General features: G+C 37.1%; 1 protein-coding gene across 2 annotated transcripts in view; it reads left to right on the forward strand.

The window, feature by feature from the left end:
- RASAL2 (RAS protein activator like 2) overlaps window positions 1-24,026 on the forward strand; it is a 212,989-nt gene that overhangs the window by 130,835 nt on the left and 58,128 nt on the right. For both annotated transcript variants that reach the window (XM_087827943.1, XM_016205041.2), the window contains exon 4: window positions 21,655-21,761. In XM_087827943.1, the coding sequence (XP_087684069.1) occupies window positions 21,655-21,761 (107 nt within the window). The remainder of the gene's footprint in view (window positions 1-21,654; window positions 21,762-24,026) is intronic.

Genomic DNA, 24,026 nt, shown 5'->3' on the forward strand with positions numbered 1-24,026 from the left:
AATATAAGATAACATTTTAAAATTACCCCAGCTGTTTGGACCAATTGCTTCCTTATCCAAGGTCTAGCTCTCTTTCTTTCCATTTATAAGGGACCCCTGTTACCTCACCTCATGAATTATGTGTTAGAGGATAACTTAAGTGGAGGATCTTGAGAGTCACAACACACAGTGAACATCTGTCTTCATACATTTTCATTTAGTTCCTAAAAAAGGTTGCTGCCCTTTCCATTTTTCTGGAGACCATTGTGGGGTTGAGAGAGGGGCCACACTATTCTGGTGAGCTAAATAGTAAAGATAGCCACTGTCAAAAGGATCTGTCATGCCCTTTACAACTCCTGGGAACAAGTTAGCTTGGCTTGGCTATAAGCACAGTGAAGTAATGTTGTTCCTTTGTGTTAAAGCTTGACCTGCTCAGTCCAGTTTTCAACTGGGTCTGTGTAAATGCAGTTGTGATTTACAAGGCCGTGTGGGATGAGCAGTTACGTTGTAAGGAATAAAGGAATAGCAGTAAGTTTCATAATTGCTCTCGGCTATCAGAAACCAAATTACAAAGTGCATTCTCCACCCAGTAGGAAACAAGAGACTGTTTGTCTTACTGTAGAATCCATTACTTAAGCACACTGTTTATAACAGGACTGATGGCTTGAGAATGAGAACATAATGCTCTGTCCAACTTTACAGTGTTCGTGTTGTATTACCCAGGACTTAGGTTTTTCTCTCATCTTTTATCCTTGGGGTATGGAAAGGATTGCCATAAGTGAGTGTATATTATGGTATGTGAGTATATGATTGATTGATTGATGGGTAGGTAGATATGGACCTTTGGCCTGAGTGTATTTCCCCATGTCAGAAACAATCAGAAGTCATTAACCTATTGTTGCTGGTAGTTTACTGACCTAACTGGAAAGAAACTACTTTATTAACCAAACTAATCATTATAAAACTTAACTACCATGCATTAGAAGGAGAAAAATATTAGAAGGAAACATACTCCTTTTTCTTTCCTGAATAAAAATGTCAGATTATGCAGGTTTATTCTTTCTTTGTCAGAGAAAAGCAATAATAAGGTGCCCATTTTGTGACTAAAGTCAGATTATAAATGGGAATGAGTGGAGCAGATAGAGGAAATGAGCAGCATGGGAAAAGAAACTCTCACATGTATGGGAAGTAATTTCCTTGTAACCAGTGTTTTCCAGAAGGCAAGCCCATTTTCACTACTCATGATTTTTCCCTTGATATTAGTTTCTTAAAAATGTTTTGTGTTTTTTTTAAATATATCTTTATTGATTTCAGAGAGAGGAAAGGAGAGGGAGAGAGATAGAAACATCAATGATGAGAGAGTCATTGATCGAGCCCGCAACCGGGCATGTGCCCTGACCAGGAATCGAACCCTGATCGCCTGGATCCCAGGTCGACACTCAACCGCTGAGCCACGCCTGACTGGGCTTAAAAATGTTTTTCATGTCCTGGTCGGCTAGGTCAGTTGGTTAGAGTGTCCTCCTGGTGCGCCAGCATTTTGGGTTCTATCCCCCGTCAAGGCACATACAAGAAACAACCAATGAATGCATAAATAAGTGGAACAACAAAGCAGCGTTTCTCCTCCCCCCAAAATCAATAAATAATTTTTTTCATGAAATACATACATATGTATATCCACGTATTATAGTTGACATATTAAATTTTCAAAGAAGGTAAAGAGCTCTGCAATATAGCTCTGCCATTTTTGTGGTGATAGTTTGGCTATAGTTGATCAAAACTTTAATCTCACCCAAAGGAGTTGTTATATCCCCTTTCCCGCTGCGGTTTCTTTCTACCTCTTGGGTATAATTCTGTCTTTTGCATCTTACAGTTAAAACAGTAAGAATGACATCTCTTCAAACAAAAGTGAAGACTAGATTGGCCAGGGGCAGGGGCTTGAAGCTGGACATGTAAAATGCTCTGAGCTGTCAGGTTAATTCTTTACTAATAAAAATGACCTGATAATTCACTCAACTTTGGGAATCCTTTTATGTAGACAACATGGTTGTGTTTCCCTCTTTGATCCAGTCTTGACCTTCAGAGGCCACTAAAGAGGCCAAGTTGCAGACTGGTTTTGTTCTTTCTGTTCCTGTCTGTTCTTTCTCGCCCTCTAGTGGTTGCTTGTTTTCAGTTTCCTGTGTGGCAGTTTAAGCGAAGAAGCAGGTGACTGTTGTGAAATAAGGTTCACCAGATCCTTACACCTCAGTTGCATAAACTTTCTTAAAATATCGAATTCTTTATTGCAGAGAAGGGAAACTGGTTGTGTCCTGTTGTTTCCTAGTGAACAGTGATTCAAGAAAATGACTCAGTAATATGAACCCTTGACGTTGTCTTTTTTCGTTCTTTTTTTTTTTTAAGTGCTGATGGGGATTCAGTCTATCAAAATTCCACACTTAATTATGGGTATGATCTCATCTTGTGTTTGGAAGCCTTAAGCACTGCCACTGAGAATACTTTCTTTGTACATACTTGACAAGTATGAGAGACTTACTGAGTCAGATTTAAAATTCAGATGAAAGTCTTATCTTCCCTGGTGCCCTCCTCGCCCCTGCGCAGACCTCACCATTCAGCCGAATTAGGAGCACCGTGAGCTTAACACTTGGAGAGGGAGCCATGGAGGAGCTCTTATCAGTAATTTCACTCTAACTGCACATTTTTGTCATTCCAAGGTTTATAGTATTTTATGAGTAAACAAATTGCTGAAACAGCAGCTCAAAGTCAGCTTAGGTTAGTGCAGTCCTTTGAAGAAGATAAATCACCTGGTTCTATGCTCTTTCTTGTGTCAGACTGTTGAGAAAGTAAGAAACTTGAGCTGCCAGGATGGAGCAGGTCTCACTCAGGATCAGGTGTCACCTGGGATAGCCTACCTGTTGGACAGGTTGCTAACTCCAAAGATGATGGAGTATTTCTGAAGAACTTACAGCACTGTTGTGTAGTTAGCTATTCATAGATACTACCTTTAGTTAATATGAAGACTAGAAAAAACTGAATATTCTTTCACTTATAAATACTTGTGTTTGTAACTTTCTTTGCTAAATTTTACTTCAAATGGGCTGTGTGTGGTTGATTTGATTTCTGGTCTCTTGAGTCAGGAGGTTAGAATACTCCTACTTCAATAACTCCTTTTTTCCAGGAACACCTAGAATATAGTAGCAGGTAAATAAGTGAAATAATTTATTTCATTTTTTAAAAAGGAGTGATGTGTCAAAGTGAGTGGGAGAAGAGCCACACCAAAACAAAATCTGCTCACCTATGTGACTACATAGAAAGAATTGGGTTTGTTCAGGCAAAGGACAGGACAAGATGTAGTAAATCTGTTAATAGAGAAGGATAATCATCTCTTGTGTACCAATAGCTTGTTGCAAAGAGCTCATTTCTAAGCCTTTGCTCAGTATGGTTATAAAATGTTTCTTATTAGAGTTTTCTCAAAGTGCAAGAAACTTAATTACTCAAAGAAAGGGAAATAGATTATTTTGTTGCTTTTTGCATATAGTAGAGGAATTACATAACAGTACTTAGTCCAATTTTTGTAAGTTTCTATTACACAGCTGAAATTTGAGGAGATTTTTAGTAAATCAAAATCTTTATCATCCATATAATTTGCTAACATCCATCCTGAGATTTTCCCTGAAGCATTTTGCCTCCACTTGGAGTTCAGAAAAACATCGTGGTAGTTCCTGAAACAATAAATGTCACCCACCCTATTTTACAAGTACCATCATTTTACTTGTAAATACTTGCACAGCTACAGTTGCTAAAATTTTGAAATATATTTTAGTAGTTTTATTTCCTTGCCTTATAAACATAGCACTCAGTAAATACTTAATAGATGATCAACTTTTAAAGGTAAATTGTCCCAAAAAGTAGCACTTTTTTTCCAGTTGGAGCCGGTGTCAATCATTTTTATTATCAAAACCAAAAATGTGTTGTAAAGAAGAAATCATAAGTTACTGGTATCATTACAAAGAATGAAAGCCAGTCTCCCTTGGAAACATTTTTTTAGCTTATATAAAACTAAACAGTGCTCTGCAGAAGAGTTTATTATAACATAAAAGGCAGAAAATTTGTGGAAGTATATCTGTTTGTCCCCTGTGCCTCAGAACTGTTCACATCGATCCTTGATGACACCACTTTATTTCAGGGTTTGCTTTTTTGGAGGGAGGGGGGTGTTTATTTGTTTTGTTTTTAAATGGTAGTATTTTAATACCAAAAGTCAGGCTTTCGTCTGGTCTTTTTTAAAAGAAAAATCCAACCAATTATTTACCAGTTTTTCCTGTGAACAAACTGCAAAATGTATCTGACAATGAAATTTTAATTAACAAAAAATAGTGAGTTTCGAGGGTGTGGCAATTTCATTGCTATAAAGTACTGCGATTTATGACAGCTTCCCAGTAGGTTTCTCCCAGCGTTAGAAGTTATAAACCCATTTTGCTTAGGTTTTGAATTAAATATTTAAAAGTAGACTTTTTCTTTCTCTTTTTCTCTTATCAAACTTGTTACAAGAGAATAGAAGCCGTCATAAGGCTCCATGTGTTTAGTCCAGATGTTGCTTACGTTATATTTTTCTCTGATAATCATCTGATAATAATTTCTGACAGTCTGAAAAAAGAAAATTTTAAATTTTAATACCCAGTCATAATATGTAATGAACTTCTACACATCAATGAGAAAACGGCAAGACTTGAATGCCTGTTTTACAAAAGTGGTGATCCAAACGGCCATGCAGTATATGAAAAAGGTGCTTGGTTTCATTAGTCATCAAAGAAATGCAAATTTAAACCAAAATGGAGCTACACACCCATCAGAATATCTAAAATAAGGATAACAAAAAATACCAAATGTTGATAAGAGTCTAGAACAAAAAAATTTTTTATACACTGCTGATGGGAGTATGTATTTGTACAACAGCTTTAGAGAAACTATTTGACAATACCTGCTAAAGCTAAACAATGCTCAGTGACCCAGCAATTCTACTCCAGTCTATGTACCCAATAGAAATACATATATAGGTTCACCAAAAAACTTGTACAAAATGTACAAAAATGTTCGTAACAACTAAAAATCAGAAACTACCCAAATGTTCATCAGCAGTAGAATGGATACATTTTGTTTCCTTACACAATGGAATTCCATACAGTATTGACAAAGTACAAACTACTGCTTCATGCCACAGAATGGATAAACCTCACAAATGTGGAGCATGAAAGTTAGTCTCAAAATACTATCTACACTGTGTGATCCATTTGGTACGATTCAGACTCATCTGAGGTGGTAGAAATCAGGATAGTGATCATTCTTATGGGGCAATGACTGGAAAGGGTGTATAAGGGATGCTTCTGGTTGCTGGTAATGTTCTGTTCTGTTTTATTTAATCCAGATGCTGGTTACTGGGGTGAGTTCCATCTGGATTCATTTATAGCTGTCTTCTCCAGTGGATCCGCACACCTCACCTGTTTTACTCATACTTGGTGTTCTCATGTTAGCATACTACACTAGTTTTCCACTGCTGTGTGACCACACACTTAGTGACTTACAGTAGTACCTATTTATTATTTCACAGTTTCTGTAGACCTGAAGCCCAGGCAGAGTGTAGCTGGTTGTCTGCTCAGAGGATCACAAGGTCAAACCAAGGTGTCATCCAGGCTGCGTTCTCATCAGGAGCTGAGACTTCTCTTGCAGTTGTAGAACTGAGATCCCTGTTCGTTTGCTGGCTATGGGCAGAGAGTTGTTCTCAATTTCTAGAGACCGCCTTTGGAACCCATTCCAGTGGCTCCCTCAGGACACGGCAGCTTACCTCTCAGAGCCAGTGAGGGAATCTTACGCAAGAGGGACTGTATCGTCACCTTTGCGGTATAATGCAGCCTAACCAGGGGAGTGGCCATCCCATCATCTTAACAGGTCCCAGGCTCCACCTACACTCAAGGGTAGGGGACTGTACACAGACCCACATCATAAACACCAAACCTTTGTATGTGATTCTTAACTGTGCTCTTCCTTTTCCCCCTCACAATTGAATAGACTGTTTCCTTGAAGTTAATGATATTCTAATTCTGGCATGGTTAACAACTTTTATCTTTATATCAATTAAACTAATATTAGTTTTATGAGGCCTATGCTTTTCTGTGATATCAGCATTTGCATTTTCAGTCCACCACCCGCTTTTATTTTAAAATACTGGAGAACACAGTAAAGTGTTTGTGTAAATGATGCTGAACAAGTCCTAATGCCAAATTTACTGTTGATGAACATGTGACCTGACTTCATATTTATCAACTGATGAATGACAGTCCTGAATTTTTTAAAAAACACTGAATTAAAAGTTAAAGACCTACCCATCCTCAAGTTATTTTGCTGTCAAAGAATGATCTGAACTCTAAGGAGGCCCCTAGGCCCTTAAAGATGTTGCATATCTCACCATCATGACAGTTTTCTGCCCATTTTAAAAACTGCCTTCCAATTACAGACCTTCCCAGATGCCTGTCATTTAACGCCTCATGCATCTTGACAACCTAGGCCACTCTTCCTCAAATTTTTGTATTGAAGACGTCTTTTCATTTCATTACATCTATACCTGTAGATCCTTAAAGGCTGTTTATTTCGTTGTAGAGTTATCTGTTTCCCTCCTTATGAACACTCAGTGTTTTTAACTTTTACTATTATCAACTTTGTGTTAAGCATCTTCATACATAATATCTGTGTCCAATTGTTTGTGCTGATATTTCTGTAGGATTGTTTCCTAGAAATACAATCAAAAGGTAGTTTGCATTTCGTATTTTGATGGATGCTATTAAAGAGCCTCGCAGATTTGTTCAGGTTGTCTTTTTTTGCTATTTGAAGCTTTAAATTTTTAGATTTTTCAATCTTGTCTCTCTTTTCCATTGTAATTTCTGGCTTTTGTGTCATGCCTAGAAAGGCATTTTTCAACTTAAGATTAGGCCTGTTTTTGAAATGTATTTTTGGTTTTGTGAAATGAGATTACCCAGCTGTTTAGCCAATTGTCTCAACACCTTTTATTGAATTGTCTTTTCTTTCAACACTGGTTTGAAAGTACCCCTTATTATCAGCTAACTGCTGTGTCTTCTTCTGGATTCTTTTTCTGTCCCAGTGACCTATTGTTCTATTCCTACATCAATATTCCAATGATAAACCACCAGAATGTATGGGATTTGGTCATTTGTTGAGAAGATTGTAGTCAAATATTACTTCTAACAGCTCTACTCACAGTATTTTGATGCCCTTGAATCATATTTTAGCAAAATGTATAGCCTACTATAGGATGGTTACATCTTCAGGTATGTTTCATTGACTTATTTATAAGGAAAATTTTACATGAGGAGGGCTAATTCATGCTATGTTCTGATTGTAAGCAGGAAAAAACAGTGTGATGCCTATGTATTATGACAAAATTTTGATCTAGAACTTTTCCTTGGGTCCTTCATTTGCTAACTCTCTTTACAAAAGGCAAATTTATGGTACTGGATTATCTTGATTTTTTTCTGACCATACTGCCTTGTCTTTGGTAAAATAAAAAGATTTATTTTTTCCATAACCAGATTTTGTTTGGGTTGTTGATTTTGACTAATGGTATGGATCCTTACATCAAAAATATATAGGATTCTTTAGCATTAATCTCCCTTTGGTATATAGAATCACAATCTTACTTTCATTAATATATCATTCAATAAACATTTATTAATCATCCATTATGTCCTAGGCATTTAAAACAGTTTCATAATTAGTAGAGCACAGTTTTTGCTTTCTATAGGCACAAGATATAGTGGAGGAAGTCACTATGGAAATAAATAATTTCAATAAAAGTAATAGGAGTTATAACAAAAAGTATGGGTGAGAAAGCCTTTAACTCTATCATAAGATGTCAGGGAAGACCTGGAGAGGTAATATTTGAGCTGAGTCTCAATGGATCAGTTTGATATCTTCAGCTGTATATGGTAGAAAGAATGATACGTCACAGGAGATGCCAAAGTCAAGAAAAAATTTTTAGCACCTACTATGGCTAGATAGTGCTGGGGATACACCAATGAACAAAACATGAATTTTTCTTGCTCTTGTGTAGATTACTTTTAGTGAAACATGCCAAGGCATGGAAGTCAGGTCAATAGTACAGCATGACTGAGCCGAGGGGAGTCTGGGGGCCCTTCCCAAGAGAGAAGCAGAAGCCATATCACACCAAGAAGTTGAACTTGATGCTCTAAGCCATTGGTTTCAGCCTGGGAGCTGTGCAGATACTGTGTGTCATAAAGTTACGTGTTACAAAGGGATTGTTAACCCATGCTTAGGTGCTAATCAAGCATAGTCTATGGATTTTGATAAATGTCTTTTATACATGTTTATCACTCCTTTTCAATTTTATGTAGTTACTTTGAGTAATAAAAGATTGTTTTAACATTATGAATTCATAATACCTTTTCTTTTTTCCATTTTCTATTTTCTCAATCAGTTGGTGCAGTTGCTACAACTACTTTTAAGTCACTATCTGTCAAAATGGCTAATCTTAAAAAGAGATCCTAAAATATTCAACCTGCTACCTCCTGCCAATATTGAAGCTGTTCACACTTTTAAAGCAGCCAAAACTTCCGTAAATATTTATTGAACTCCTTCTAAGTGCCAGGAACTGCTCTGGCCACTTGGGTTACAAAGATTAATATAAAACAGTGTCTGAAAAATAAAAAAATAAAATAAAACAGTGTCTGCTGTGTCCTCAGGGAGCTTTCAGTCAAAGTGAGCAGAGTCCCGATGAAGAATAGTAAAGTCAGCATGGAAAGAAGGGTACGGTGAGTTCAGGCTATACTGAGATGGGGACTCCTAAGCAGTGAGAATTCTCTCACTGCAGGCAGACTACTAGAATAGAAAGAGTACATCACTCGGAATAAAGCTGATTTTTTGCTAATGCAAAAAACACCCTGTCTTTTTAAGAGTGTTGTTTTCTTATAGCAACAAACTGATCAATCTCCAGAGAGCAGGGACATGAGTGATTTATGTGTCTCTGAAAATACCTCTTCTGCTTAAATTTTCTCTGCCTGTTAATTAGGTGTAAGTCTGTGAAATAATCTTAAACCGTGTAAATACATAATGAAAATCATGCTAAAAATCCACCTGCTTCTGACTGCTTCACAATGACCGTGTAAGTGTGACCGGGTTGAAGGACAGTCATTTGCTTCATTAGCGGCTCTCTGAACCTTCAACCCAAAAAGCCCACTTCTCCCACTTCTTTCACATTTCAGCTTTCTCTCCCTCCCTGCCTCTCCCCCCCCCCCTTTCTCCCTCCCTCCCTCCCTCTTTTCTTTCTCGCTGAGAAAGACAGAGCTATTGACTAGAAGCCCAGAGTTGCCCCTAAGTTCCGACCACCGGCTCGAATTCTTATGAAGTGGACCTGTAATATCCTTAATGTTGCTGTTGGCAGTCAGTTACAGATTCCATTATTGCCGATCAATGCCTGGCCACGCGGGGTGGGGGAGGGATGGAGCAGGAGGAGGGCTGAGAGCCGCCTATTCACAGATCTATCAACCTGCCGAGGCTGCAGGAAACCTCCGTGAGGGGGCTGGGATGCGTGGAAGCAGCGAAAGCAGGAGGGGTTAGCGGCTGCAGTTCTCTCGGCTCCCTGAAAGGAAATTCGAAAACCTTTCTTCTCGGAACAAAACAAAATGCTGAATTTGTTCTTTTGCCTTTGTTTTTGTTTGGTGATGTGCTTTACTTAACTGATTAGCTATTGTGCTGTCCAGTTATCTAAGCCGGGTCAGTGTAGGAACCTGTTTCTTTTTGAGTATCTTTAGTCTTTATTTTCCTTCGCTTTTCTCTTGTCTTTAAACACAAATCATCCTTCAGTTTTGTCCTGGCTTTCTCTTTCGGGCTCCAGCTTAACACCCAGAGACAGGACAAACCTCTCTCTTCTCTCCTGTCACCCCCTTTTAACCCTCTCTGCTTCCTCCCCTCCCCCCGTTGTATTAGATTGATGTCACAGAGACAGAATTCAGAGTGGAGGGAGGGTCACATTTTCTCTTTCATTATTACAGCCTGGCTAGCAATTTAAGTATTGCACCCCCAAGAATTTAGTCTCCGTTCCTTTCTTTTCCCACTTCATCATTCAGTAATTGTGCCCTGTATGGAAAAGTTTTCTGGCTGGAGAATGAGTCTCCTTTCCCCGGGTGATGTGGCCGAGTGGTTGGATAGTAGCACCGAAGAGGAGAAGAGCCTTCTGTCATTTCTGGGTACGGTAGGGCTCCGCTTGTTCTTTTAACCCTTTGTTGTCTGCACTTCTCTTACTTTGGGGAGGAAGACCCCACATTTTCCAAAGTCCACTTTTGGATTTTTAAAAGAGGGGAAGAGGAATTAAGAGAATACGTTCAAGTTTTGTTTATGTCTATAGAAACAGTGCCAGTAGCATTGGCCATGAGGAATAAGAGACAGTTTGCTTTGCTTTAACAAAGAGTGCGTGCTCCATGCAGGGCTTATCATGTCATCTGGGCAGCTGTTCGTGCTATTTAGACAACTTCTGCTGGACAAAATATATTGTTGTTTTACTGTACCTCTCAATACAATGATGACGAGGTTACCGTATGAGAGTGGGAGTAGGCTTTGTGTGCAAGAAAAGCCAACATATGGTTTGAGAAGTAGCTTTTTTGCAGTGTGAAATATCTGTAATGTTCATATAGAAGATTTCTACAGAGTATGTAAAATAGGACACATGGACCAGCCATTACTTTAACTTCTCATTTGCAGATGCTTCCTAATAAATTTCTTAAGGAAAGCAGTTATTGATCATGGAATTATTGGTATAATAAACAAATACCTAGGAAAGTTCAATTATAAATCCAATCTTATCTTAAATGTAGTAGGAGAGCTTGAGACTTATAAAAATCCTATTTTGTGAATATTTTTGTTAGATTAATAAGTGTCTTCAAATTTATCTTTTTTATAAATTTGATTTATCTCATAATATATGTCTCTAAATATAAGTATACTTTTATCATAATGGGCAAAATTTGTGTTTTTCTGATTTATTCCTCATGAATATTCTCTATAACCTATAAATAATCTTCTGCCATCCCAAAAGCTATTTCTATCTTTTTATATCTTTTAAAATTATATATAGCATAAGTTTCTGTTTTGTTTTATTTAATTCAGTCATATTGTCAGTCTGAACAGCTTATAAATGATTTCTTTTTTCATGCAGTTTAGATGTAAAGGGTGGTCCTAATCAGGTCTTCTCTAATTCTATAAAATCCCAGGTACACATATTTAGATATGAATCCTACTCTTGATTTGTTTATCATAGTCTCTCATGCCTTGGGCATTTGGGTGACCTTAAAAAATATGTGAACCTGTTAACTCCTCATTCCTCTGAAGCCTGTCTCATTCTAGATGCTTCCCATTCCCCTCCCCCACACATGGAGAAGCATCAGAGAAGAAAAGCAAACACAAATGTCCCCAAGTGAAACCAACCACCTAGACCCTATTGCATCGTGGGAAAGGGAGGCAGAGTCACCACCTAATATCTTTTCCTATCTTTTCCTTGCTCTTGCATGATATTTTTTATAAATTCTAATGATTTCCCTCAAGATTAATGTCTTTCTTTTTTTGGCCATTACCCCACTATGTCTATGAAGAATTTAATCAAATAAACAGAGATGGGCAAATAAATAAAAAGTACTATAGTCGGTGTCCCTTCTTGCCCCTACTCCCACCCTCTGTTTAGGAGAGTTAGTAAATCCTTCTTGATCCACAGATGGAGGTGATAAAGACAAAGGATGTTAGAACATGCTTGGGAGAAAAATGCAAATTCCCGCAAATTATCCACCTAATGAAAGAAAACCTTGGCATATGTAATAGATAAAACACAGGTAAGTCAGAATCATGATTCTGCTCAAGGGCTATAGAGAGAAGTTTAGTAATTGAGTGAGTGAATAGCTATGCATCCCACGCTCTGCTGTGGCAGGGCTGAGCCCTGGGTGTCAGCTAGTCTTATTTTGGGAATTGAAGCTCTCTCCTGACCATGAGTAGCTCACACCTCCTTCTGTGGATAAACAGGAATTTACTAAACTCCTCCAGAGAGACCAGAAGCAAAGCTATCTCAGATACAGCTTGTAATAGCTTGAGGCTTAAGCGGAGCCCTTGTGGTGAGTCATTTGCTAATGTAACTACCATTAATAAGAACGTGCTTTTCCCAACCAAGATGCTAAGAGAAAAACAAAAAAACTGAATCTACTTTATGGTGAATCTAGGATAAGTGGAATCAAAAGAAACATTGCATCAGAGAACCTATCAAACTATGCTTTGTTTGCCCAAGAATTTTATGGCAGCCTTCTCTCTAGGAGAGGAAATGAAAGAAAAGTACCTTGTGTTGATAAAGCTTTACTGCATCACTTCCGGGCAATAGCCTGATGTTCAGGCCTTCCTGCTAATTTGGTGCACTGCTGACTTGATGAAACTTCATAAGCTGTGCCCTGTTCTTTATTCTAGTCTAAACCTTCCGTAGTTTCTTCATCACCTACCAGATAAAGTCAAAACACCTTACGCAGGAACTTACCCTGACCCTCCCACCTGACATTCCTCTATGCCTTTGAGTGGGGAGGACTTATTCCCTCAAATTGATTGACTTCCTGTATCTTGGACAGCATTGCCCTTTCCTACCTTTGCATGTGCCGTTTCTTCTATCAGGCAGTGTCCCTTCATCCAAACCGAACTTTCCAAAACCTATTTCAAATTTTACTCATGAGCAAGACTGTGCTAGGTGCTATGGCTGGGTACAAAGAAGTGTAAGATAAAGCTGCTAGTGCAAAGCATGGAACTTGGTTGAGGAGAAAACATAAATTATATACAAGTAAGTGAGAAAGATTTAATAACTTAAGAAAACAATGGAGATGATAAAGCCTGATTATGCAGGGATTTATCCAGGCAAAACTTGCTTGGGAATTTGAAGAAGGGAGACTTTATTTTTTATTAGGAACACTGAAGATTGCTTTACAGAGATAGGATTTAATCTGAATCTTAAAAGATAGATTTTTATGGAAATGGTGCTTTCTGTATGAAAGGAGTGGCATGAGGAATATTAAGTTAATGTTCATGTCCAATGAGTAAACTGATTTGAAAGGAATGGAAAGTTGATGTAAAGAAGTAATGAGAGATAATACTTGAAGGATATTTGGTGGTTTGCTGTGTAGGACTTTCACGATAGGCTAAGGAGTAACTATTTTATCCTGAAAGCAGTTGGGAAGAATTAAAGATTCTTGAGCAAGAAAAAGATATGGCCAAAGTAGCTTTTTAGGCAGGCCTATCTGAAAGTGTCCCAATAGGAGGAAGAGACTAGAAGCAGTTAAACCTGTTTGAAAGCTATTATAGTACTCCAGATATAAAATAAGTGCCTCTATTTTAACACCCTTCTGTATTATAATTAGTGATTTGCTTATTTTTTATTATTATTATTATTATTATTATTATTATAACTAGATTGTGAATGCCTCCACAGTAGGGGCTCAATCCTCTGTCTTTTTAGCTCAGTACACTTTAGGTGCAAATGAATATGTGTGCTGCTCAGATGCATAACTAAGGTGAAAAGGTGGAGAGATTACATAGACTCTTCAGCAAAATTGGTGACAGGTTGAAGGAATGGAGAACATAATGAGTCAAAAACGATTTTTGAGCTTGGGAGGATGATGGCACTATTAACAAAAATAGAGAAGTTGTGAAAGGGACACTGTTTTTTGAGGGAAGAAGGCGAGTTCTATTTAGATATATTGAGCTTGAGGTGACTAGTACACATCTGGATGGAGATACAGTTCTGATGATTGGCAGTGAAGTCACGAGTGGCGTGTGAGAGCCATCTAAAGAAGAAAGAAAGTTGAAGCTCTGAGCATGTATAAGTGATCTACTATTGAGAGATTGTCAAGAAAAAACAGAGGGCAGGGACTAACCCTTGAAGAATCACCAATGGCGAGGGTGGGGTAGGGTAGAGAGGAAGAAGAGATGCAGAGGAAGTGGCCATAATGGTAGGAAGAAAGCCAGGATGGTGTGGCATGACAGCTGCTAAGGTAGAAAGGTGAACGTGGTGGTCCGTAGTGTCAGTGGTTAGAAAAGCCGAGTAGAAGTCAGAAAAGACCACTGGATTTAACAATGAGGAGTCTTTTAATGGCCTGTGAAAGCATCAGTGCTGTTTCATTCATTAAAGTTGAGGGAAGAGAAGTCACATTTTATAATGAGAAAGACAGCAGATGGTGTGACAGTGAAAGCCACAGAGTATGTCTCTTGCCTGGAGAAATCAGCGACTGATAGAAAAGAAAAGGTGCCTTTTTTAAAACTGGGGAGGCTTGTGCATATTTTTGGTAGAGGAGAGAGAGCAAGATATGGAGCCTGCAAGAGAAGAGAATAACTGAGTACTAAACCTTTTAGGGGCTTGGGGGTGAGGGTGGGCTTAGGGCTCAGGGTTATTAACCTTGTGAGGGGAGAAAGGAGAAAGTCACAGGAATCAAAGATGCAGGCAGAGATTTAGCCACGAAAGTAGGGAAGACAAAGCTATAACAACCATTGTATTAATCTTATGGCATTTATCTTACCTAATCTTGCACTGTAGGTAGTTTTTTGTGTGCCCATCTAGCACTCCCCTGCTATTGCAGCATAGAGATCCTTTCTTAATATTTTAGCATTTTCCAGAATAGTACTGAATAGCTGCTTGATACGTTTTTAAAAATGAATAAATGCTGTTCAGATGCCCCAAAGTTTGAGATTTATCCATTTTCTCAATTATCCAAATTATTATATCAGATACACACACACCACACACACACCTTTTCTGCTACTATCCTCTATTCTCATGCCTGCAATTACCATTTAAGGTACATTGGCAACATTTGCTATTTCTATTCCGTAGATTATAGTTGAGCTTTTCAAGTTCTAGACTAGGAAGGAAAACTCAACAAATATTTTGTACTACTTTACATTTTCTAAACTGACTTTAAGTGATTTCATTAAGTGAAGTCATTTAACCGATAGAATTATTTTATAAAAGAATAATGTAATTTTGACAAAACCTAAATACTTTTAAGTTTCTAAATGACTCTGCTGACTACAGTTAATTATTTGATATTGAGAACTATTAGCTGATTCCCAAAATTACACCTAACATCAAGAGAAAGCATATTCAAAAACTAAAATTCCTATTTCTGGCAATATTGCAGACTAGATATTATGAAAAATAATACAGAAACAACTAGAAATGTCATATTAATGAAACAAAGATTTTAAATTAAATGACTAAACTTTCTTCTCAGGAAGGAAAGGAAACCCCCAGAAAGAGAAAAAAAGAAAACAACTAAAACTTTAGGTATTAAATTGTCCTGGGGCCATTTGCTAGTCTTGGAATTCGAGAAGGTTAGGTTTTAATAACCACAAGAGAAGAAATGGGTCTAGGGTCCAAACAACATGAGGAATTAGAACTGAAAGCTGTGCCCCATTGTTGCCCATATGATTGGTTCCCTTGATGAGTGAAAGTGGAAATAAGAAAAAAATCTGCTTACTGATAAAAATGGACAAATCTTATTTATCTTAGTCTGGACTGCTGGAGAGTGAGGAAGATAAAAGTCCCCTGAGAATTCATAACCACAGAGCTGGTAGGGTTAAACTAAAGCAGTTGACAACAATCATGTCGCAGACAGGAGGGGGTTTCTGCCCTTTAGCAGCTGGGCAAGCCTGGGCAGAGTAACAGAACATCCTGTTTCCTTATCTGTAAAATGGGGGCGATAATCCCAACTCCAGAGAATTGTTGTCAGGATTAAAGAGAGAACTCACGTAACAAGGATTAAGAGACGATAATTGGGTGTTGTAGTTCTCCTTATGCTTTTACTATTATTATTAAGATCCCTTGGTTGTTAACACCAATACCCAGAGATATGCTTTGTATTTGAAACTTAAGATAACCTGTAACACTGAGCTGTTTCTTAGCCTTTCTGGTTGAGTGTTATTTGCACTAAAATTATTCTCTACCATCCCATCCAATATCATGTGAAGCCCTAAGCTGAAGATATGGAATACTGTATGTTGCCCAGAGAGAAATGTTATCCTATTAACAAGAAGAAATTTATTATAATAATAATAGTAGCAATAGATAGTAAATTAGTTGAAATAAAGTAAAGGTGGGGAGACTGGATGGCTGTACTCTGAGAATTCACCACACTTCTGTACTTGGCACCAATTTGTATGTATTGAAGTAAGTGTCTAGGGCATGCAAACTTGAAAGGACTGCTTGTTTGAGTGAAGTACTGCATTCTAAGTGATACAAATTGGGTGAATTAAAGTGGCTCTGGGGATTTGTATTTCAGAGCAGCTGAATGGTAGCGACTGTCAGTGCACAGGCTTTAAAGCAGTAAAAGTGGGGTACAGCAGAGAATGTCCCACTGAAAATCAGGTGAATGAAGTCTATGAAATGCCCAGGTGCTGTGGCGTTAGCAACTATATAAATGTAGTATGTAATTTTCTTTTCTGCTTTTGTCCCTTTTCCTTTATAAAGTTGTTCTCTGCCTGCACCTTTAGGCTTCCATTACCTTTAGGAGTCCTCCAACAAAATGTATGAAACTCCATTTTCACAAAGCCTTTTTTCTTTCACATTTTAATATTTGTTATTAAAATCCCTCTATATTAGAGAGGTACAAAGCCATTTCCTAATACTAAGCCTGCCTTCCTTTTGTTTCCTAAATGTATTATATGCCTCTTATGGAAGAAGTATTCTTCTCATTTAGAATGCACAGCATGGAGAGCTGTTATTTGCGCATCTCATTTATTAATAACTTGAACCACTCCTGTTTGTGTTACCGTCGTGTACACAGTGTAAGGGAACACAGACGATAGCGAGGCCGCCCCATTCACAGCAGTGCTGCCCACGTTGAAACTTCAGTGGCTGGAATGGGCGCAGACAGTTGGGTGTGTATTCAACTTTCTACCATGCCATGTTAAAATGCTATTGATTTTTACAAAGGTTTTTGCAGTGAACTGAAAAATTCCCCTTTTAAGAATATTAGAACACTTGTTTCCTAAGTATAATATCAAAAATATTAAAGGGGCCTGTGAATAATTATAACTGGCAGAGCATTCCCATTCATTTATATTTTGTAATTCTGGACAACAGAATGACTAGGAATTCGCTTGGGTTGCTCTTCATGTGAAATATTTAGACATATATATGCCAAACTGACTGCATCTGTGAATGTGTAATGTTTTTCTAGTCTGTTAGAACTAGAGAATTTTGCTCTTAGAAGGATATTTTGGGTCCTTACATCATTGGTCCACCAGATTAAAACTTTATAAATATCTTTTTACATTTTGTTCACCTTTCATATTCAATTTTCTGAAATGACTTTCACATTGGTAAGATTATTCCCTTCTTTTAAATTTGCCCCTGCTCTTATCCAAGAGATAAGAGATCATTGTTACTACCTCAGGGGCTCTTCCAAGGATTAAGTAAGACAGACATTAGACAGACGGAGTGCTTAAGCACATAACAGACACTCAATAGTAGCTAAAATTGTCATAAAAATATTTCCACCCTAGAGAGATTATTTACAAAACAGGTGCTTAAATAACTTTTATGGTATCTTTTTCTCTTAAAAAAAGTATTTATGAATCATTTTATTTATCATTTAAAGAAACCATTGTAATTCAATCTAAAAGTGCTAAGCATCAGAATTCATGGCACTTTTGGCTATGTTATTTATGTTACATATATGTATATATGACATGATGATATATAAATTATGGTTAAATGTGATTGGGCAAAAAGTAAATGTAGTTGGTTTTATGCTTATAGATGTTTGACCATAATGATGTTATATAACAGATACCTTTCTACTCTTTGTCCCCACTCACTGACACTAGTCCCACTGCCTCCCTGCTGCTCTCACGCTAGAAGCTTTGTATCGGCTTCGGCTGCCTGCAGTGTTCTTCCCTGGGAAATCTACAAGGTTGACTTCCTTACTTTCTTAAGTATTGACTCTCACTCACCTTCTCAAGGCAACTACCTATTCACTATATTCATTATAGCAAAATTACTATACCTTTCCATCTCCTTAACACTGTCTTTTTTTTTCTCTCCCCGAAACACTTTTTGACATTAGCTTCCTGGTAAATGAACTAAAGGCCATGAACACAATATTAGGTTCTAAAGGCAGAGGTTGAGTTCTGGTTGTTGAACAGAAAGATCCTCCACCAAAAGTGCTTTTGCCCCAATAGTTATCCAGTTGTCAATTTCTTTGCCACACTTTTCAAAGAAAGCACATTGACAAAGAGGAAAATGTGTATGTTGAGGGAATGACATTATATTACACTTTGTATTTAGAGAGCCCCTTTCCTCCAAAGTGCTAATTTTGCATCACAGCATGTGAACTCATTCGTCTTCTCTTCATCTCTGGTTGGTCTGAGTGACCCAGATTATTAATGAAGACCAGAGCAGGGAAGGTGACATGGCTCACACGACACACAGATAAGTTGATAGGGCTGCTAAGAAAAGCACCCAAATGTTCTCTTTGTTCAATACATCATCCTCTGTAGGGCTGGATTGGAGGTTATCTCTCATTATTATAAGTTGTCACCTAATCTCAGTTCATACCTAATGGCAAAGGAAATGATGAGACAAATTTGAAACTTAACCAGTTTTTTTATAACTTTTTTCACCTTTCAATCTGAAGATGAAAAATACTATTTTTAGATGATGAGGACGTGAACAAAATGTTTCAGACCTTTATCTACTGAAACCATATTATATGTCTTAGCCTTAGAGAGCGAGCATATTTTAAAATGACTATAGTTAAATATTGTGACTATGAAAAAACATTAATTTTTACTGCAGGTGAAAATAATGCCATAGCATGTAGCAGAAATGGGGGTAGGGGAGAAAGCTGTCTAATTTTGACCCCTGGAACCACTATAGATTTTCCATGCAACTCAGCAGAAATCTAGCTTTCCTTTAGGCTTGGAGACTTAAAGGTAACTGGACCAGTTTCATATGCAGGCCTGCCTGTGACTAACCCAGCGAGTTGTTAATTCTGCCCTTGCTGATGCTGCCACCCTGTTTCTAAGTGGACATTGGTTCCTGGGGTGTATATCCTTCTCTCAGCTTTGAAATAGTTATGAATCTTCTGTGAACTAAAGAACCTGGATATTAAAAGGCCTTTTTTTATTCTCTTTTTTTGCATTGCTGCATTGTTGTGGGGGCTGAGAAAGTCAAGAAGTATAGCCGTCTTCCCCTTGTTAGTTGAGTTAGCTTACTTTGTATCCTTTTCCCTCTTTAGGGGCTATTGTTCGAACATCTAGAATAATTTAATTTCTTATTTTTAATTCAATAAATTATTTAAGCTACATCAGAGTTGTGGGTTTTGTTTTTTTTTCATGAGACAGAAAGAATCTAAAAAAACACACAAACAAATAACATATTTGTTAAGTTTGAAATGTGATTGTTCATTTTAGCCAATAACTTCCAAATGGTTACAAGCACTGAAATATATTTATTTAATGAGTTTGTATGCCTGAAAATAAGCTTAGATGTTTGGAAGAAAGTGAAGAAATAAGTTTCAATATTTTTTCTTAGAACATTGTAAATTAAAGGAAACTGTTCACTAGATCATTTTATCCTTGCTTAATGGGACTTCTTTTTCTCCTAATTCAGTTTCTCCATCAATAATTCAGAGATTAAAATATATTTTATTGTAATATTCAGTTGCTATACTTTCTAATCATAATTAATTATTACAGGAAGGTTGAGGTTATCTTCCACCTTCCCCAGCCCCTCTGCCCACCTGCCTGCCCCCACGAGACTTGCCTTACTTGGATAATAACTCTTTAATGTCATGTCCCTGAAGTCTGAAGGTCTTGTTCAATGTGTTTGACAAACTGATTTGTTTAAATTCAGTGCTTTGTGCCATTCCTGTGAATTTTAGCTCATTATACTCCCATTTTTTAGAAATGTGCACTAAATTATGTGTGCCTAATTCTGAAAATGACTTTGTAAATTAAGACTCATTTAACCACTGATGGTTAGTGAGAAGTCGCAAGACTTGAGGTTAGTTATTGGTCGTGATTGTAAAATACAGTAATAGCGTGGAACTTTGTTGTACTGCAGGCATTTAAGACACTCTGCTGTCACTCTTTCAGTCATTAGGAAGGTTGCAGTTTGGCTTATGTCTCACTAGTCAAGATGTCACAGAGAAGATGTTTAGTCATGGAAAGCAGATCAGTATCCAGCAGGCAAAGATAGTAATAGGGTAAGCACTTCCAATTGGATTTTCATAGGAGCGATTGACTTGTGTGCATTACTGAATCTGAATAAAATGGTGTCCTTTTGGCATCAGCTGAATATAAATTTCAGTAAATGTTTTTTTCTTGCTGCAGTTAGTACAATACAGTGAAATTTTCTGTAACTGGGGGGAGGTAGTGGTTGGGTGTTTGCTAATAGCCTGAAAATAACTAATGAGGATGTGCAGTGGGAGCGATTGATCGAATAGCTGCAGTCCTGTGTGTTTCTTTCTTGCTTACTCTCCCTGCAAGCTGTAGGGAGGGAGGGGGAAGAGCGAGGCACAGGGAGGGAGCGAGAGAAAAACGCTCTCTCTTAAGTGGAAGTAGCACGGATCCCAGGGGCCAGGAGGCCAGAAATGGAAGTTTAAACTGCATCTATCTTTTAAAGGGAGAACAGCAGGAAGCAAAATGTCAGTCTCCGGAGTCACGATTTACTCCTTATTTTTAAAGATCTGGAAGATAACACAGAATACTTTTTTTAGGATGTGTTTTTTTTTTCCCTTGTCCATGTTGAGATTATCTAATGTTATCTGAGAAGCTGGATTCCTATATGTCTGTCAGTTGAAGTGGAGATGGGAAGCAGTTGTGATAAAGGTATAATATGTATATATCTATCATCTGTGTGTGTGTATGTGCATATATATGCATATGTATATCACTCTGAAAAAAATTAAATGTAACCTTAATGTAGTGTATAGTAATTAAATCGGAGATTATCCCATTATGTGCAAAATCTGAAGCTTATTAGGTAGTTTGGACAGATTTAGGATTCCAGAGTGAGGTCTTAGTAAGGTCATATTGCCAGAACATGGAGAAGCTGATCTATTTTTATATCTGCATAGGCATATATGTTATTTTCTCCTGGCAGCAGCTTTCAGTCGTCTCATAGCCCTTTGGTTGCAGTCTGGTAAATCATCTTATCTGCACTGAACTGAACTTTGACCTTTGTGCAAACACCATCGAGTCATGAGCAACACTAGACTATATTTTGTTCACAGGAATATCAGAAATTTCTGTTAACTCCTATATTGCTGACAAATAGAGTAGTAGTTTCATACACTGTGGGATGCAAATTTTAAGTGAACTTACAGATATTAAACATAGCTCAGAGGAAATTACTTTTTATATGTGCATAGATGAGACATGAGTTGTCACACTAAAGCAGATTCTTATTTGTTACCATCTCCTAGTGTCTAGATAGTTCAAACACCACAGAGATATAGAGAGGAATTATGTGGATATAGAATATAATGCAAACTGATTTTCTGTGGGGGAAAAATAATTTTACAATTTAGTGAAATATTTTAAGTGTTGAATTCTTAATGGTGTTTCTTTCTTCTTTTTCAGAGGTGCCAGCAGAACGATCCCCCCGCAGACGGAGTATCTCAGGGACCAGTACATCCGAGAAACCCAACTCCATGGACACTGCATATACCTCACCCTTCAAAGTACCGGTAAGTGTTTATCTTCTCTAGAAGGATATTTAACTTTTCTCATTTCTTCTTAGAGCCAGAGACAGTTACTAAGGAATAAAACATTTTGCTCCTCAAGAATTTCTTTACAAAGACAGAGTTGTCAGCTTCTATAGATTACCTGTAGTTAATGTCCACTACTTTCAGTGTAAGGTTTATTAGGTTTTAGGGAAGTTTATTTTTACTTGTGGGATACTTCCAAAATATATAACTAAATACTTTAAATTCAAGTTCCTCTGAACTATAATGTGTAAATCTTTGCAGAAAGCCCTTTTTCAAGGTACTAGCCAAAACTCATCACAATTCTGTAAAGATACTGGTGAGATTTATTTTATTTTTTTTTTTTTTATTTTCCAGAGCTGGGACATAAGTAGAGAATGATGAGACTCATAAAGTTGCAGAACAAATTATCAGAGAATTTAAACAATTGTGAGTTCTAATCCTGAAATCTGGCCTGTGCTTTGCTTAAGTCTCTTTTAAATGACCATTTAAGTGCTCTAGAAATACCCTGGAAGAAATATCCCAGTTTAAAATACTCCTTAAACTGACGAGGTAGTACTGAGCATCAGTATTAAATTCAAAGGAATGCTAAGATGGAAAGGCTGTAAGTGATCAGGTCAGCTGACCACCAGTTGCAGGCCTAGTTTCGACAATCTTGATATAACTCTGACTAACCCATATGTTAATTCACCTATTTTCTTTGCTTATTGAGCAAGAAATATACTTAATTTTAATCATATTATTAAAATTCATTGTTTTTAAACTTGAAAGGTCATTACTGTAGATATAATGGAAATCAATATAAAATAGAAATTGATTTTTCAATGAAAAAAGAAATTTTTTTCTTTTAATTCAGCCAACTTAATATGTTATAGTCTTTCTTTATATACTTATTTCAATGCTATTTTTTTTTAAGTTGGGATGACCTTTTAAGTAGAACTGATATTTTGAGATACATAAATAGGCATTCATTATTAAGTTAACTTAAATGATGTTTTGTTTTGGATTAACCTTGAGGAGCAAGATTTCCCCTTATTGTATCTTAGTACCTTGTAGAGTTTGTGGATATTTGTTACTGTGCCCTTTCAAATTTTTAGACTTTTCATTTTTAAAGATTACAAGCAAATGTGGGATTAATATTCTAACCCAGTTATGACAGGAATTTCAAAATATCAGATTTCATGCCTTTTACTAAATTTCTTTGTTCCATAGACATAGCTCCCTGTTTTTAAAAAAATTTTTATGAATGAAGAAAGCATTTTCCCCCCTCCCTTCTCCCTGTTTTCCTGATGAAACAGAGCTCAAATATACTGAAACCAGCTATCCGTATGCAGAGTTTGTCAAAAAGGGATTGAATTAGAATTTGAAGTTTTTATACCATCATGCTGGAATAGAATGGTGAATTCTTAAAATTTTTTAGGGTCAGTAACTGAAGAATATCTCTCTGCATTGAAGTACTTCTCAGTTGAGTCTGAAGGTCATGGCTGGACTTTCAAAATTTGAATTAATTAGAAACAACAATTTTATTTATATTTAGACAATAAGTTGATAGCTAACCTAAGGTTTACCTTAATAATAAGACTAATTTTTCTTGAGTAAAAATAATAAACCAATAATGCGTACATATGAAGGCTAGCACTATTTACTACTTGTAGACAACTTACGCAGTTGTTAGTCTCCTGACAATCTCAGCCAACTCATGGATTTAGAAGTATTGAAGGAAGGAAGAGGCCTTTGCCTAACAAATTGCAGTCACCGAGCCCATGCACTTAGCTCTTGAGGAGAATTTAACCATTCCCATACCCTCACCTAGACAGTTGTTTGAAAAATAACCATCAGAACACACTGGTTGCAGAGTCATTAAAAACAATCTAAATCCACTTAGGATAAAGGCAAATAGCCTTACATCCATCAATAACCCTTAAGGGTACCATTACATTACAGGATGGACAGTGCATAGCGCAGTAATTGACATTGATAATAATGGTCCTGTGTCATCAAGAAAAAGTGAGGTTATATTTGTTGTGCTGGGCTTTTTAAAAAGTGGAACTGCATAATATTGTGTAATATATATCCAGTGAGAATATTTAAAATCTTGAAGATATGTGATGCTTATAAAACTTACCAGGAAATTCTGGTTTGTGAAATACCTTGTTTCTTGATAACACTGGATAAATAATTTATATACTTTTAAGAGAAACCATTATATGTTGGCTAAATGAGGCCCTGCAGTACTTGGATGTCTGT

The sequence above is a fragment of the Miniopterus natalensis genome, chromosome 19 (assembly GCF_054644295.1).
Source record: "Miniopterus natalensis isolate mMinNat1 chromosome 19, mMinNat1.hap1, whole genome shotgun sequence".
NCBI lineage: Eukaryota > Metazoa > Chordata > Mammalia > Chiroptera > Miniopteridae > Miniopterus > Miniopterus natalensis.